We start from the raw sequence: 18,060 nt of genomic DNA, 5'->3' as shown, positions 1-18,060 counted from the left end.
ACTTATAAACACAGAACACACACACAGGGCAGTGCCTTCCTTCGTTCACACGTCTGTTTTCATGACTCACTTCTTCCTGAGCAGCGACAGGATGCTGCCCGTCCCTTCATGTCCGATGAGCCAGGAGATGTAATGAAGAGGCTTCACTCTGACACAGGAACACAAGCAAACGTGTTTACACACTCAGCTGTGAACATTTCAAATGACCGAGCCGCAATCCACACACACACAAACATCAGACCGGACGTTCAACACTACAAGCTTTGTGTGACGGTGGTCTGCGATGATGTGAGGATAAAGCATTTAAGAGTTCAGTGATGTCAAAGCGAGTGAGTGGTCATCGTGTTTTCTGCAACACGCTGAGTATTTCCTGATTGAGAACACGGTCTATTTCCTGATGCACAAGGAAAACTTTCAGATTCATTCAGGAGAGTAAACAGCTTCAAACTGAGGATTCGTCTTACTGATGGTGACTATGATGTTAGACTACAGCCACGTGCACTAGCCAGGCTGCGCGTTACGATCAAAATGGTGATCAGTGATTGCTGTGCAATGAAATCTGAGTGCGAGCTGACTGAGACTCCTGCTCTTTAACTTGTGATACATCCCAGCCGGCTGCGCTGAACAGTCGAGGGTTAAAGGTCAGAAAGTGACTCACCTGTAATGCTTCCCCTGTGGCGGGACGGCCCAGCTGATGGTCAGAGCATGAACCTTCCTCACAGGCACCACTGCAACACACAAGCAGTCTTCATCAATCCCAATTTCTCACTGAAACATCATTACTATCAGAGTTTCAGGACGTCTCCATGGAAACAATGTGGGAGGAAACCGAATGGCTTCACTTCCTGGAACTCTGCTGTCAGGTGATGGAAAGTCTTCCATCACCTGAAGTGTTATCTAAGTGTTATAGTCTTATTGGCCCGAGAGATTGACATTAGTGATTACAGGTTGATTCTGATAAACTGTATTGATCAGGGTGTGGGTCTCCTCCTGACTGTGAGGTGTTTAGATTTAGATTCAGATTTCTGCCTCTCTCAGTTTTACTAAGGACGACCTGATGCTGAGCCACAGGTGATAAACCAGGTGCTACAACAGGGACAGGAAACACACCTGGAAGCAGCAGGTGCTCATGCTCCATATTCATAACCAAAGGATTGCTGCTAATAATAACAACAACATGACATAAAAATCAATAATCAGTATGAGTCACCTCTGTAGAGTTTGTTAAAGGCCGGCGTGTCAAACGGCTGCTGCAGGTGAGAGAAGTCAGGTCGAGGTTCACCGCTGGAAACAAACACAGGCACGTTGACGTAATTTCCATTACTGATCCATCTGATCAGCACTCTGTCCAGTAATCAATATCAATAAATATCAAACCTCTTCACTTTAAACAGATCAGGTAAGAAGCTGATCAACAGGTTTAACTGATGAAAGAACTCATCATTTATTCATTTAAAGATTCTGATGATCACTGTTTATTAATTCTACACAGAACAAAGTTCAGGGTTTCTACAGCAACACGTGATTGGATGCAGACATGTGACATCACTTAAATATTTGTGTGTGTGTGTGTGTGTGTGTGTGTGTGTGTGTGTGTCTTACTTGTTGGGCACCCTGATGAAGATCTCCCTCACCCACTCCTCCAGCGTGTCCAGAGTCTCTGAAGAACACAAACACTGTGATCCAGCTGTTACAGAGCTCGTTTCTATCCGCAGTTTCAGTTTAAAGCTGAACTTTACTCTATAAATAAACAGCGTTCAGTCCAGTCTGTTGGCACTTTGTGTTTTTGCTGCTTTCTGTGACACATTAGGAATAAACAGGTGCAAGGCTGAACTCAGCTCATCAGCAGGACAAGTCCTGCCCACAGACTCAGAGTGAAAAACACGTGACAGACCGGCATGGTGGCGGTTCTACTGTTACCTTTGGACTGAACAGTGAGTGTCATGTACTGAGCTGAGTAATATCTCCTCCAGAAGTCCCTGAGCCGCTCGTAGGAGTTGATCTGCTTCTCTCGGGGCTCGTGCTTTAATGTCTGAGCGTTACCTGACGGGAACAAAACGACACCTGTTAAACACAAAAATCTGTCCACAACCAACAAGTGTGTGCAGGTCTGCCTGGGCAGGAAACACAATGCAGCAGGTGCAGCAAAAGAACTGAAAACAGACCTAGCAGATTACAGGCTATGAGCCCAAGCCCACTGATTTAGACATCTGTTAAAAACGTGTTACTACACCTTCATGAAAAGTTCCCTGTTACTGAGCCCTGATCAGACTGAACCATCAAACAAAGCCAGAGGTGTGTGTGTGTGTGTGTGTGTGTGTGTGTGTGTGTGTGTGTGTGTGTGTGTGTGTGTGTGTGTGTGTGTGTTCTCACCCCAGCAGAACTTGCTCATCGGGTGTCCCGGTTTGGCCAGACTCCCAAACAGCATCTCCTTCCGGTGGGAGTCGGACGGCCTCGCCAGCTGAAACTCTGAGTATCAGAGGACAGGAAGTGACATCACAGAGGGAGATGTAAAGAGAGGGAGGAGAAGACCGCGAGAGGGCGCCGTAATGTATGGCAGATTTTAATATTTAAACATGTTTGGACTCACCGCTGTCGACAGCCTCCACCTCTCTGTCGACGGCGTCCTCGATCATCAGAGGACAGATGAAGAACTGAGCCCACCTGAAACGCAGACAGCACGTCAGAGCCACAGCTGGTGTGTCAGCTGAGACTGAGAAAGGCAGCAATATGTGTAGTTTAAATATTGTGTCCAACAGTTTGTCTGGTAGGAGAGCTCAGTGTGTTATAGGACAGTTTAAGCTCATGACACTAATGTGTGTGATTTTTACAACGACAAGGCGGCAAGAGTGTAACAGTTAAGCTGCTTTTCCTCCTTTTTGTAAACGGCGACCCTCTTCATTTGAAATGTTAACATTTGTCCCTGAATGTTAAGGAAATGTCTGCCAAGCAGAGGACATGCTGACGACACTGCAAAAAAACAATTTTCAAGAAAGTAAAAAACCTTGGTTATGGACTTTTTTTCTATTCTATTCATATTCTTAACAAGCAAGTTTTGCACAAGAACATTAAGCTCAATCTAGAAAAAAATGTCTAGCTTTTTCTCAATAAGATATTTCAGCTCATTTCCAGCTTTATTTACCAGTTACAGGGTACACTGCAAACACAGCTTTGCTTGAAATAAGCCAAATATTCTTAAATCTGACAAAATTGTTTTGTTTTGACAAAAAAAAAAAAATCTGCCAATGGGGAAAGCAAATGTTGCTCCTTAAAATTAGCAAATTAATCTAACCTTACTCTTTAAATAAGAAAAATAATCTTATTCTGGAAGAACGAGACAACTTTTCAATTTAAGAACTGTATTTGACAGCTGAGAGCGGCCGGCCTGGATTTGAGCAACCGCTGCTGGCAGATTTTTCTTCTCAAAACAACACAATTTTGTCAGATTTAAGAGTATTTGGCTTATTTCAAATAGAGCTGTTTTTGGCAGTGTACACACAGAGACAGCGGAATGTGGGAACTTTTTAACAGTTTCTGATATTTCTGAACCACAAATACATGTCGGGAAACAGTGGGTATAACAGCCTCTCCATCCTCCAGATCGCTCGTGTCCTCAGCCGTCCGTCTGTCCGCTGCTCTAAAAACAGCCTCAGGACAATGTTACCTCACAGCGTCTGCAGTGAACAGCTGACCTCCCATCAGAGGTCCAGATGGCCCAAAGAGCTTCCGTCCGCTCGCAGCGAGGGCGCTGCCTTCACACGCCTGAAAGCTCACAGCGGATCCCACGAACAGCAGGTAACAGGAAACCCGAGGAGCTCACCTGTCGAGCGCATCTCTGAAATGCTTCCTCTGCACATCGAACTGAAAGATGGTCCGCTCGCAGTCTGTGGAGGCGTTGTCACTGCCGCCGTGCTTCTTCAGGAAGGCGTCGAAGCCGTTCTCCGCCGGGTATTTCTCACTGCCCATGAACACCACTGAGGGGGAGGAGGAGGAAGAAGCACAGAGCGGTCAGAGCACGTCTCTGCTGGCCAATCACAAGTTGCCAGCAGCTCCTGGCAACTTGTGACCCAATCCTGGGTTTAAACTACGTAATCGTCTGTAGGTCCAGCAGGTTAACGTGTTAACGTTCAGATGTTTAAGGCTCCTCACGGTGATGTCTGGATTATTTCAGGCTGCTGGTGAAAGCAGCTACGTGGGAAATACCACTTAAAAAGTCAGTGCCGCGTCACCACGCGTCAGAACAACCTGTAAGAGTCAGACTGTGCTGATTTGTGCACCCAGATGTTCCCTTTGCAGCAGGAAGTCTTTAGCTTTTTAAACATTTCTCATAGTGAGGACTTCCTGATGAGCTTTTGGAGGCTCGGATCGAAGCCACACAGGCTGAACTGACCACGTTTACAGCTTCTTTTTCCAGCAGTACTCATACAAGTGGAAAAAAAAGCATGTTTCTAATATTTTGGCAGCATTTTAATATTAAAGTTTCTCCAGTGATTTCAGTAAATTCATGTTATTTACTCATAACTTACAATAGGTACTGCTAACAGAGGCAAGTTTGCATTTGCATTTTAGCTTCTGTAATAAAGTCTCTTTGTGCTGCATCATCAGGATTCTCCTGAGGCGGTGAGGCGGGGTTTAGTGACACTGTTTAAGGGATAGCTGGAGCTGCACGATTCAACAATGAAAGCACGTGGAGGAAAGTGAGGACTTTGCAATCCCTTCTGAAAACATGGATGTTTAATTTGATTCCAGCTGTTGGCTGGACTCCTCCTTCTCCCATTGGCTGTGAGGGCCAACGCAGCTGTATTCATGTGAGTGAGGCGAGGTGTACGATTGCTTCGTGTTTGGTGTGAGTGCACCGTGAGAGTGGGTAGATTTGGGTGGGAAGGTTTGACGCTGGAAACAGACACCTGATGATGACTGTTCATTGACTTTCACATCTCATTAATAAAGCTTTATTCTAATTAAAACCATGGATGATCGTTTGTAAGACAAGCTCAGGTGATGTTTGCGATGACGTTCACACTCACTGTGCTCCAGGAAGTGTGCAAGGCCGGGCAGCTCATCAGGGTCACTGAAACTCCCCACGCCAATGCACAGAGCTGCTGCAGCCTGAAAACACATAAGGGTCACTGCCGGTGGATCTGTCACAGAGAGCTGACGTAGTTAAACTGTTTTTGTTCAGAGACACTCCAAGGAAGAGGATGAGCCTTCATCACCCATCCTCCACACACCCACCTGCTTCTCAGAGCTCTTCTTCTTCTTCACTGGGTTCTCCTCTTCCAGCTCTTCAAAGTCGCTGTCCTGCTCTTCCTCTGCTCTGTCCCCTTCTTCCTCCTCTGAGCCCTCACCTGAGTCCCCTTCATCTTCTTCCCCACCCTCCTCCTCTTCCTGCTCTTCCTCCTGCTCCGCCGACTCTCCATTGCCTCCCTCCCCGTCGGCCCCACTGAAGTCGGAAATGAGGAGTGCTCGGAGGCCGTTGCTCAGCTCGATGTATCTGCAGGAGACCAGAAGAGTTCATACAGTGAACGCTCAAGTAACGTCACACCTGGATCTCAGGTAACAACTTTAAACACTGACGTTCCTGTCAGAGAGGCGTCAGACTAAACTGAGGGAAACAAAGTGCAAAGCCTGAAAGAAATGCAGAAACGAACACAAATTTTCTGAAATGAAAAATAAAATGAACCTTCAGGAGGACCTTACACAGATAACAGCCTTGGGGGGGGGGCAGAACAAAGTATTTCTAACAGTTCACTGGCTGGAACACTTTTGTTTCAACCAATCACAGGTAGGAGTTCACTTGTGAAGCAAACACCTGAAATGGAGGTCTGTGGGGTTAAACTGTCAGTTGGACTCAGCGGTTTTCTGGTTGCATTTGAACCCTCATCATGGGTTGAATAAATGCTTGTGTCACTCACCTGTATCTCTTTGGGTCACTAGGTGATTTGACGATCTCTGGGTCTCCCTGGTCGTCTACAGTGGCTCCTTCCTCCCCGTCTCCAGCAGCCACCTGAGCCCTGGCGCCCTCTGGGGGCGGAGGCTCACCTTGGTCTGGCGCAGATGCTGGACTGGCAGCACCAGCACCACTCGATTTGCTGGTCTGAGGCATTTTGGAGAGTCCTCTGCAGTGAGACACACACATTAACAAGTTATCAATGACTAGTTCACTGGAAATAAATGTATCAGCGCTGACTGTGATAATCGGCATAAACTGGTCACTTTTCTTTAGGACAGCGTGGGAGAAACATGAATCCAGACTGTGCAGATTTTATTTAATCATGGATGTTAATGGAATCACTTCATACATAAAACTAAACTCCTAATTTACAGAAAGAATCAGCATCAAGTAGCCAATAATAAATTACTATATATAGATTAAATGAATGCCGAATTGAAGAACAACGCCTCCTGCTTTGAAAAGTACCTCGGGTTTTATTTCAGCAAGTAAGGGTTTTCGGTAAAAGGTAAATATCAGATTTTATGAGGGAATTTTGGTGACTCGGCATCGTCTCTCGCGAGAACAACGTTGAACGTTAACAAGGATTTAAATTGAGCGGAAGCTCATGTGAAATCCAGTTTATTTATCTGCTAGCTTCCCCGTTATGAAACTAGCGGAGGCACTAACGGGTTGACCGAGGCAGCAAACTCCATATAACCGCCGACGGCGTCTCCGCAAACACACCGAGCTCCGTGAGCTTCAGGTGGAGGCTCTGCCGGCTCGTTTCACAGCTAATAAATTCAATATACTTTAATCCTAGCGGTTAGCGGACTGCTAGCTACTCCAGATACTCGGAAGTAGCGTCAGCCAGCCGCCCGGGCTGGGTAGGTGGAGGCTGTGTGTCCGTCAGCTGGGAGCAGCTTCACTTGGACTCCAACATACGGACGATAGGAGCCGTTTTTACCTGCCAGGAGGAATAAAACACTCACCTTCGTCTTTGAAGCCGCCGAAGTTTAAGAGAAGTAGCCCGGTACTACCCAGCTGGTCAAAACAAGGCCTCTGATTGGCTGAGGTCACGTTAATCACAGAAGACTGGCCGTCTGATTGGTTGCCACTAATCTTGCTGTAAAGCTTGTGCGAGAAACATGCTGGGGAAGGGGGTACCGGTAGTAATATAATAATTAATAAATTATAGATGCCTCCTGTTTGTCACAGTCTCGGTTATTGTTGTCATTAAAATAAAGAAACGTTTGTTTTCTTAAGTAAAAAGTTGCATCGTTTGGGCTGACTGTATTTTGATTTGATTTGATTTTTTAACCCTGCGAAAATCCACAGTTAAGCTGTTACAGCAGCCAAAACAATAATGCAGATAATAACTACCACGTGTGGTGGTTATTACTGCTGCTTCACAGCAAGAAGGTCGTGGGTTCAAATCCATGATGTTTCTGAGGTTGTTCTGTGTGGAGGTTACATGTCAGTCCGGGTACTCCCCATAGTATGAAGTTGATGATTAATAATTAGACTTGAATGGTTTTCTGTCTCTCTGTTAGACCTGCCACAGGCTGGTGAGCTGTCCAGCGTATACCCTGCCTCTCGCCCTATGTCAGCTTGAATACGCTGCTTCTCCAGCAGAACTCATTGACTGATAGAACATGTCCATCATTTTGCTACACACAGTGAAGGATCTTGGCTTCCCTAGGAAACAGAGCCTGCTTGTCTCCTTCTTATGTCATCCCTCCAGTTCAGCCTGTTGTTGATGTAAACACTCAGATACTTCTCCAACACACACTCACACCCATCCCAATCTTCGTTCTGAAGCTGACCACCATCTCTCTGCTTTTATTCACATTCTGTACAGTCCTCCTGGACATCACTGATATCCAACCTCTGCAGAACCACCAGAGTTCTTCTGTAGGTGTTGTGACCCATGAGAGGATTATGAAGTGAACAGGAGTGGTACAGCTGACCCCTGTGGAGCAAATCGCACAGAGGTTCGACACAACTTTCAGAACTGTTTGCAGATTTATGTAATTTTTAAAAGATTCTCTGGTGACGACTGCGTACGTATGTATTCTACCAAAGAAAAGCGACACGCATTCTGATTAAAGATTGTGATTTTTATTATACTAAATCTGATCTATAATATACAAACATTCACAATATTTTGTACAATCACTTTGTGCTTCTCCCCGAACAGGAGCAAACCGTAAGACAACAAGTTTACAGGAACTCTCTAAGAATTAGTCCATGGTTACACTGCAGAAAAATAAACTCAACACCAGGATCAGATCTACCTCTATCATTTACAAAGTCACTTAGAAAATAATCATATGAAGACGATGTCCATGTTATTGTAAGTTCTTATCCATATGAAGACACACGGCAGGGAGTTACACACCAACGTGCGCTGTGGTTGCTATACAACAGTTTGGCAGGATATAAGTTTATCAGAATATTTAAGAACAAATGTTTCTTCAAGTCTTCCATGAACAAACGCACTGGATCTCAAAATATCACAAGAACCCGTACAACTGAACACGCGATAAATATCATGATACTCAACACGAACACACACGCACACACACACTCATGTAGGAAACACTGCAAACACGGCGGCTGTGCGACTACACCTGCTAAAGGGGGCGAGAGACGTGCTCTCCTCACTCATCAGTTCCACTCACGTGTGTGCGTGACTAAAAATCAGTCTCCGTGTGGTCTTGGCGGCACGGTCGCCGGTGCAAAAGCTGATTGCCACCATGAAGCAGGGCTGCAGCGCTCAGTGTGGCCCGGGCCAGGGTCTCTGATCCTGATCTCCTTTCCTGTCTTTGTTCTTCTGTGATTTTGGAAAAAAGCAGACATGGAAGTCAAACCAAAACTACAGCGAGCACGCACTCCAGCACTGGCCAGAGGCAAGACCCTGGATGCTTTTTACTCTTCTATGACTCGTGAACTCTGACTCAGCTTCTAGCAAAGTGCAATTCAAACAGGTTCACTTCACACCTGAAGGTTGATGATTAGTGTGAATGCAAACACGACTTTTTCCACTCTCATTTTCCATCTCAGATTGTTTCATAATAACACCAAAAGAGCTCCGAGCATGTCTCCATTTGTCTGGAACAGAATTTGTATGTGAACTAAGCCCTTATGAGCACGCTCACACCACCAAAGGGAGTGGATGATCATTCAGCTATGATGGTCAGATAGTCGTCAGTTAACCTCAGAAACAAACCTCCTGCATGTCGGTTACTTTGGAGTTCCTGTTGCTGTTTGCAGCTTCCATTAATGTGAGTCCGCTGGCTTGATCCTGAACCAGAAAAGCTGTGTGTTGGTGCTGGAAGGTTTGACTGCTGCAGCTCTGGGTTGTGTCGTCAGGTCTCAGTGGCTTTAAATAACTCCAGTCTTCTTAACTCGTGCTCTGTTTCTCTGTAATTAAAGCTCAGAGGTCAGAGAGGTGAATCCAGAGCTTCGGTCCCACAGGAAGGACAGCGTTTCAGTTTAAAGCATATCTCATTCGGGGTCATCACTGATTCTCTGCCGTGTATTTAAAGAATCTCACGGCTCTGTGAAGGCAGGAACTCTGCATCTCACTTCTGAGCGCAGCCTTACATTACAGCAAAATGCACCTGAACTCAGGCTTCAGCAGCCACACCCACACCAGGTTTTAGAAATAAAAATGGCTCTGAGGCCTCTGATTCCTTGGAAGTCTTGGACCCCATTGGTCCATTCAGAAATCCTTCCACACCTTCACAACACAATGGAAACAGCTGGTACAGGGGCAGACGTTTTGGGGCTTCCTGTCAATGAGAAGAAACACTGACTGAAGGCTGGAACAGTGAAGATCTGAAGGACTGCTTCATCAGACAGAAACAGGAAGGTTGTATAAGCTATGAAGGATATGCAAAGAGAGCTGAAAGTCAAGCAGCATCACGTTAAGTCCTGCAGAACATCAAACTGAGGGCAGCTGTTGGAGGCTGCAGATTAGAGAGGACAGAGATAACAAACAGGGATTGTTTGTGCTCCTGCACACGCTCACATCAGACTTATATTTGTTCTGTTTGTTGTTAATAATCTTCCCGATGCAGACAATTTGAGTCAGAGTTCAGAGTTTTTTTTTTTAGTGGATGGTTTGCACATGCTCAAAGAGCATCTGTGTATCTCAGTTTGGTTTTCACAGAGTGAGCAGAGAGAATAGCTTCACCTCTGGGATTTAGCATCACTGAAACCAAGACTGAAATCATCATACAAACATCCATAAAATCACAATGCAGTTTCAGCTTCATTTCACACCTGGTTACAGGTGTCATCAATACTCACAGCTGTTCATCCGATATGACTCTTATTAATGATTTAATCTGAGGTTTTACAGATCAGAACTCCCAATGGAGGTTTTTTCTTGGATGTAAACTTATGTGTTGTCTCAGTAATACTTTGTTTTAACACCATTTCAAGTGTTTTCCTTCTCATTGAAGTTTCTGTAGTTATCTTAAGACCCTGTTCAACCACCAGGGGGTGCTGTCTCTTTACCTCTGACCCGGCTCCTCTGACCCGAGCGACTGGACTGCAGCCCTGTCAGAGTTGTGCGTTGGTGGTGCAGCCTTAAAGCGTCTGTCTGAGTAAGGCCAGTAAGAGTTTGTGGGCTATAGGCATGTTATATCAGAGGAACTAACGCTAGCTGTAGAGAAGCAGCATGAGTGATGACTCAGAGGAGGACTGTAAACACATGAGCAGCTGTGGCGTTGTGCTACACTTTGAGAGGAAAGGCAGTGCTGTGCTGACCTGTGACCCTGCTGACATCACACTCCAATTAAATGGGCATTTGGCGTGTTTGAGACACTAAACTTGACCCGCAGTGTTACTCAGTTAGAGGCCTGCTGCCTCACTGCACGTGTCATTACAGCACGGAGCAAGCAGGTGTCAATCATCGCGTCTAATCTCAGGCAGAGTAAGAAGATTCACCCTCGGTGTCCCGGTCAACATCACAGTGCTGCAATCAAAGAGAGCATCTTCAGGGTAACAAAGAGAAGCCGGACGGCATCTTTGTGATGCATGCGAATGAAGCACACTTCTTAAGGGGTGTCCACACAGGAAGTGATTCACTCATCTTGCATCATTTTAATGGCCGCTGGATTATGGCTGTTCCTGGCTGTGGTTGCTTAGGTAGCCCTCTAATGTATTTACCACCCCCTGATATGTCAGTCAGAGGTGTCCTTCACTCCACTGGTAGTTGCTTTAACCGCTCATCTTTAAGTTAAGGAAAGTTTAACTCAAGAGCCACCGACTTTGTAGTGGTTATTTCTCTGTGAAGAAGTCTGCACTACAGAGTGGCACGCAACGGCTTGCAGAAAAAAGCCTTTTACTAGTGTTAACAATCATCTGCAGTTTGGTCTCTGCAGCAGCTGGACTGGATGGATCCTATTGTCACTCTGACCTGCAGTGGTTTCCTGCTGGATGTTTCACATCTGTGCAGCATTCTGGATCAGCTTCTGTTGGATTCGACTTTCCTGCTTGCAAGAAGTTGAGTCTGTGGTTACCAGCTGTGCAGCTTTTTAGACATTAATTGTTTCCACCTTGAAGTCACACCAGCACAGAAAATGCGCAGATCTAATCATCCTGTTGGAAACTCCTTCAGTGCATTTGTTTCTTGGCGGAAACAGTCCACTCTCCACCCCTGACTCACAAATTCCCCCCACTTACCAAAAGTCTTCCTCACAGTCCTGACCTCTGACTCCTCACTCCACAGTAAAAGGCCTCTACTTCACACACATGAATGTCAGCATTTCACAGTTAACTATGAAATAAACCGTGCACGCTCATCATCAGATGCTAATTATCCGTGCGACAGCTAAGAGAACGAACCGGAAGTACCCGATGTCACTTTTTCAGCCTGTCTGTAACTGTGTCACTTTCTAGTATAATCAAGGCTTTGTTCTTTTTTTTTGTTTCTGCATAAGAGAAAAATCTTTGAAAACAGTCACTGGTCACAGTGATATCACCACTAGCAGCACAATAACCTTTTCAAGCACGCCAAATCCGCATTAGCATGGAGTACGCTGACAGCTAAAGGGCCTCCCACGGACACTTGGGATGGTAAAAGTGGTTATATAGATGTTAGTTAGCAGGGCCTGGAGAAGGCGTAGTAATGGATGGCCGCTCACAAACATGAAGCAGAGCGAGTGTGCAGAGGAATGTTACAATAGATAATCTATATATATTTTTTTCTTTTTCTTATTTTGAGAGCTTGGGGTATGACAGACGATCAGCAGCACTTCTGAGGTAGCTGGGCAGGTTTGTCGGTCAGTCTGGTGGTCTTGGAACCAGGAGCTGCCGGCGCCTCTACGTCCACACGCTCCGACATCTTCACACAGATGATGTCCACCAAGCGCTCGAACACCTGCCGCACATTGATGTTCTCTTTGGCGCTTGCCTCGTAGTACTCGAAGCCTGCAGGAGGAAGCAGAAGAGCTTTACTTAAAAACCACTGCAGCAACATTTAGAGGCGTCGGACTCAGTGGATCACATTAGACTAGTGATAAACGAAATGCTCCTTTATGCTGATGATGCCATGTTGTATAGCTCATAAACAAAGTGCTTTTAAACTCAGTGGAAATGACATTGTCCTAGTGTTTTATATGTCTGAATTCTCTGAATTTTCTGTTGGATTTTATTATTATAGCATTTTGAAGTTAGTTTGTGGTAATGCAGATGTGTTTTCATGGATATTTGTTTTAGTTTTTAGGTCGTACTTAGTTTCAGTTCACACTTTCAGTAGTGTTTCATTATTTCTGTGTTTCTGGTTCTGTTGGGTTTTACTTCCTGTCTGTTGATTGTCTTGAATATGTTTAACTGTGGCTTATTTCCCTTCGTCTAGTGTGTGTAAACAGTCCTGTCTCCCTCTGTGTTCTTGTCAGATTAGGTTTTTATCTGTGCTTTGTGTTGTGCTGCCCTGCATCTCCATGGGTTTTCTTTGGATTTCAAAATTTAGGATATTCCAACAAATAAAGGCTTTCTTTCCACTACCTGCCTTGGTGTTCTGGATTTGGACCCTTTCCAACACCTCCACCTTCCAATTTATGCAGGAAAACAACTTTCTCGTGGGTTTATTTCTTTAATTTAATGAATGAAACATAAAATCTCCTTTCCTTTCCATGCTGATGACAATGCATTGTATTGCTCAGATGGGGTGGCTGTAGCTCAGGAGGTAAAGCAGGTCATCTACTAATCAGAAGGTTGGTGGCTTGATTCCTGACTGCTCCAGTCGGCATCTTGGGCAAGACACTAACCTCATCGTGCTGTCTGACGCATCAACCTGAGTTTGACTGTTCAATAGAAAACATTTATGTCATGGTCTCCGTGCCTGCCCGGCCAGCCCCACAAGGCTACATTTGCTGTTTTGGTTCTCTCTCTCTCTCTCTCTCTCCCTCTCTGCCTGGGCGGGGCTCACTGTGGGCTCCCGCCCTTGGCCCACACACCTGACAACAATCACCTGTCATCACCGGGAGCACTATTTGAGGCTGGAACACAGATCCTCTCGTCGCTGGATGATTGTACTGCTGACGTTAGTGTTTCTCGCAGCTGCTGAGAACTTGTGCTACCCTGTGATTCCCTGGAGTTTTGGATTCCCCTCACTGTATATACTGTGCACTGGTGCTGTAAATAAACTGTTTTTGGAGGCGTCTAAACGCTCTGCGCCTGAGTTCCTACAACCAGATTTTGACAATTTAAGCACATACAACATGTTGTATGAAAGGCTTTGAGTGCTCTGCAAGAGTAGAAAAGGGCTATATATGAAAGATCATTTAGATATATGTTCTTACTAAGTACTTGAATATTAATACAAGAAGAAAGAGAAAAAACCCTGAGAATGAGATGGAGGCGCTTACTGGAAAAGAACCAGAAGAGTTTTCTTCTTTTAAGTGGCTGAGTATTTTCACTTCTAGCTTTAGAGCTTTAGTAAGATAGATGCTGTTTATATTGAACTGTAACTGTTTATATTGTCTGTTTGCTTTATGAAAACTGTTGCCATTCAGCTACGTGTCAATGTCTGCTCTAGTTTTAAAAATGAAAGGGAATACACTCCATATTTGATACCAGAGAGATCCTTAATATAATAAAGCTTAAAGTTTGGAGAGCGAACATTGGTTCATGTAAGAGCTGTCAGACAGACACGAGGTCCTACTCATTTCTTTTCGAGTAGGTTTTTCCCGTGTCATGGAAATTATTTTCTGGTTTTTTTGGTTTTTTTGTTGTTTTTTTGTTTGTTTTTTTTGTGTGTTTTTTTTAAAAATCAGACTGTGTGAGAAGCAGACACTTGAACAGACGCTCGTTTAGCTGATGTGGAGAATCTGATTCACTCTCTTTCTCAGGCTACATGAAAGGTAAGTTAAACAGTTAATAGAGCTGCAGCAAGGCTCAGTTTCAGCTCAATTATCTGCATTAGGACAGAAAGCATGAAGAGTGAAGCATCTCATCCCATATTTGTGTGTTTAAGGTGTTTCAGGCTTTCGGCTCAGTGTCAGCACAGCTCTCTGATGGACTGACCTCAGAGCAGCTTTGAATACACGTGACCTGAACAGAGGGCCCTGAATAACACCTGAGCTCGTCTAAAAAACATTGGGAGTGAAGTCTGATGTCCAGTAAAGTACAGACATGATAATGTTTATTTCTATTTTTCTGCATGTTCATTATTGATCATATGTAAAATTAGGCCGATCATGCATGTCGGGACTTTTTGCTGAGACACTTGAATAACAATGATATTCTTGTATCACAAACTTAACTATAAATAAAACCAGAATAGTAATTTATTTGCCACATAATGTAAGAAAAAGTCTGAAGGTGTTTTCATGAGTGTGCTTTAATTAATAATAATTTTCAGGCTAAACACCATCAAACAAAGGAAAAATCAATGCTGGCGCTCTGAATCACAGTTATTCATTTCTTTGTTCTGCAGTCGGCACACGGTGTGCGAAAATGAATTCACGTAGGGTGGTGCATTAATAAAATCTATCAACAATAAAGTGCAATGCTGCTTTTACTGGAATAAAAAGCTACTCGCCCTGTCAGTGCTGAGAGCCGCAGCTTTTACCTGCTTTCATATTCTTGTTCTTCGTGTTCTTGTGCATAAAGAAAAATTAAAGCTAAACTGAGTACTTTCTAAATGTTCAGACCAAGAAAAAGCAAAAATAAAATGAACTTATAATCAGATTTCCTCTAACAGGTATAATTTAAAGGAAGTTCTTCGGCAGACAGGGCTCACCTGGTGAAAACACACCTGTTTGCAGAAACCATCCCTGTTAGTCTGAAGGCTCCTCCTGCACTGCCTTCATGCTCAGGTGTTTGCAGGTAAATGTTAGATAATATGAGGAAGAGGAGGGATTGTGTGTATGTATTTTAATCACACTATGGGTTTTTCTACTTTTTTACTACATCATACATACTACATGTCCCATGAGCCTCAGCATAGAGCTGCCGAAGGAAGAGATGAGCCATCCCCTTTTCTTTGAATAGTTAAACTAAATAAGCACATATATATAATTTTCTCTTTAGGTTCCTTTTTGGGGCCCTGAGGCAATTTTTCTCTCACTGCAACCATCTCAACTAAAGAGGAAGAAACGTTTCTTCTGCTGTCTGTACCACCTGAGGTGAAAGAGAGCTGAGTCTCACCTAGCTGATCAGCCAGGTGTTTTCCCTTCTCAGGGGGTACCACTCTCTCCTCGTCCATGTCGCACTTGTTGCCCACCATGATCACCTGGGCGTTATCCCACGAGTACGTCTTAATCTGCGTGGCCCTGCAAACACACAGCAACATGACCTGAGCTGAGTTTCACTTTCTGAGCTGAATCACAGGCTTCCAGTCAATCACCTACCAGTCCTGGACGGCGTTGAAGGATTCCTCGTTGGTGATGTCATACATGAGAATGAAGCCCATGGCACCGCGGTAGTAGGCTGTGGTGATGGTGCGATAACGCTCCTGACCGGCCGTGTCCTGAAAACAAACACACAGCTAGTCACATGACCAGAGATGGGCACGCGTTAGTGTAATCTGATTACTTTTTCAAGTAACGAGTAAAGTAAGGGATTACTATTGCAAAAAAGGGAATTAGATTACCGTTACTTTCCCGTAGGAACGCGTTACTAAAACCGTGATTTTTTTTTTGCGAGAATGTCTCATGACAGTGACGTAAGCGAGTGCGACGTTCGTGACAACAGCCGTGTGCAGATCAACAATGGATCATATATGGAGTGCGGGAGAGAGTATGAGCTTGCAGCGTTTAAAGCGTGGAGGTGCTGACCTTACTTTGAGTTTGATTTCGTAAAAAGTGACAAAAACATTAGCGTCCGTTGTGTGTGGGAAGAAAACTTCTCTTTACAGCGAAAAACCCCCTAAACTTCCAAGCAAGCACCGAGTGCACTACGACGTAATGGGAAATTCACAGAGAAACTCGCGGATTCTTCCACTGACCGCTGCGGCACACAAACCTCCGCCTACCCCACTCCTGCTTTACAGGTGAAAATAGAGCAACAGGACCGCTAGTCTTTGACTTTATTTATTTTCTGCTGTATTTTACTTGCATCTATTTGAAAGAGTGAGTGTAAACACAAAAAAATATTTTATTTTATGTGCTGGAATGTGCAGAAAATAGGTTTAAATGTTAAACAAATTTCTTCCAGTCAGAGAATGTTTTTTGCTTGATGCATAAAGTTAAAAGATTAAAACTAATAAAACAAGTTTTAAAAAGAGACTTTTCCATTTGATTACATTTTGTGTGATGGATTATGTAGAAAAAGTAGAATTGGGCTGAAATATCTATCGCTTCATCACCTATTCAGGTTGTAAATCATGTTTTTAAAAAGTAACTAAGTAACTAAGTAATTAATTACTTTTGAAAATAAGTAATCAGTAAAGTAACGGGATTACTTTTTGGGGAAGTAATCAGTAATTAGTTACTGATTACTTTTTTCAAGTAACCAACACTGCACATGACTGTGCCAGCTGCAAACAGACTTTAACCTGTTAGCAGTCGGACGTACCGCCCACGGTACATTGGATGGTTTAGGGGACTAATTGGACTGCTAAGGGGTTAACTAATCAGCAGCCTCCAAGTACTAAAAGCTGCAGTTCTTCCAACGTCCAGCAGAGGCTCCAGCAGTGAGTCAGCCCCTTCAGACTCCGATGTTAAAGGTTTACAGCAAAAATAAACATATTTACAGCTCGATACACAAGCTTGTCTGGTCTCTATCGATAATTTCCCCCTTTATAACAACAGTATGGGGGGAGTGGTTTTAGCACTCGCCTGGAAAGTATGCATTATTAGAGGCGTGGCCTCTTTGACTGACAGGTAAATGGTGACACAAATGGCTGTAGCTGCTACCAGTCAATACCTGTTTGTGCTGTTAGAGCCTTTTTAATGACATTATGTGACCAATAATATGGCTGCTGTGAGGTTACTGTACTAACAGACCATCTAGGAAGTGAAATTCTAGGTATCTGTGTCTGTGTGATGTACCCATACAGTCTGTAGATGCATACTGATAACAAGAATGTTAGCTGATAACTTAGCATTCCAGCCTCTCGTCTGAATATGGTCTGGAAACAAACAAACAAAAAAAAAAACAGCACGGTGAAGGCCGAAAGTAAACTCCAAAACTTCCAGACTTCGTGGCTGCATCCATATTTAAGGTCCACTCTATGAATCTACCATGATGAAGCCATCAGTGCTGAAGCTCCAGAAATAAAGCTGTAAAAATGTCTGTAAATCTGCAGGAGAAGAAAAAGAGAGGAAGACGCTGGATTGAGACACAGCGGGGAAAAACTCCTGAAACAAACATCCTCACAAATACATAAACTACACAGCAGGTTCATTATAGATAATTTGTTTGGAACCTAAAATATGAGTGTGTTGATTCAGCTTAAGTGTTTCTTTAGACACCTGCTGGGTTTCTGCAGAAGCTCAAAGGCTTGAAAGAACAACTTCTGAAGAGTAAAGGGTGATGAATAAAAAGTTCGTTTTTAATATTTAAGCAAAACAGTCATTCAGCTAACGGCATCAGCATCCCTCCCTGTGCTAATGTACAGTGGGGCAAAAAAGTATTTAGTCAGCCACCGATTGTGCAAGTTCCCCCAC

The 18,060-nt window shown here is 44.1% G+C and overlaps 2 protein-coding genes across 2 annotated transcripts in view; both read right to left on the bottom strand.

The window, feature by feature from the left end:
* LOC102196531 (nardilysin-like) overlaps positions 1 to 7,155 on the bottom strand; it is a 20,212-nt gene extending 13,057 nt beyond the window's left edge. Inside the window, exons 1-12 of the mRNA XM_013907905.1 lie at positions 6,925 to 7,155; positions 5,916 to 6,119; positions 5,236 to 5,494; positions 5,028 to 5,109; positions 3,821 to 3,974; positions 2,591 to 2,664; positions 2,374 to 2,469; positions 1,921 to 2,043; positions 1,603 to 1,660; positions 1,211 to 1,284; positions 659 to 728; positions 71 to 148 (exon numbers count right to left, since the gene is read on the bottom strand). Coding sequence (XP_013763359.1) covers positions 71 to 148; positions 659 to 728; positions 1,211 to 1,284; positions 1,603 to 1,660; positions 1,921 to 2,043; positions 2,374 to 2,469; positions 2,591 to 2,664; positions 3,821 to 3,974; positions 5,028 to 5,109; positions 5,236 to 5,494; positions 5,916 to 6,106 — 1,259 coding nt within the window. The 5' untranslated portion in view covers positions 6,107 to 6,119; positions 6,925 to 7,155. The remainder of the gene's footprint in view (positions 1 to 70; positions 149 to 658; positions 729 to 1,210; positions 1,285 to 1,602; positions 1,661 to 1,920; positions 2,044 to 2,373; positions 2,470 to 2,590; positions 2,665 to 3,820; positions 3,975 to 5,027; positions 5,110 to 5,235; positions 5,495 to 5,915; positions 6,120 to 6,924) is intronic.
* Positions 7,156 to 12,146: 4,991 nt separating this feature from the next.
* Positions 12,147 to 18,060, bottom strand: part of rab3b (RAB3B, member RAS oncogene family) — a 14,306-nt gene continuing 8,392 nt past the window's right edge. Inside the window, exons 3-5 of the mRNA XM_005754607.1 lie at positions 15,802 to 15,920; positions 15,599 to 15,723; positions 12,147 to 12,376 (exon numbers count right to left, since the gene is read on the bottom strand). Coding sequence (XP_005754664.1) covers positions 12,192 to 12,376; positions 15,599 to 15,723; positions 15,802 to 15,920 — 429 coding nt within the window. The 3' untranslated portion in view covers positions 12,147 to 12,191. The remainder of the gene's footprint in view (positions 12,377 to 15,598; positions 15,724 to 15,801; positions 15,921 to 18,060) is intronic.

This window comes from Pundamilia nyererei, unplaced genomic scaffold, assembly GCF_000239375.1.
Source record: "Pundamilia nyererei isolate P.nyererei 1_Seehausen unplaced genomic scaffold, PunNye1.0 scaffold00603, whole genome shotgun sequence".
NCBI lineage: Eukaryota > Metazoa > Chordata > Actinopteri > Cichliformes > Cichlidae > Pundamilia > Pundamilia nyererei.
This window is presented reverse-complemented; position numbering and strand designations above follow the sequence as displayed.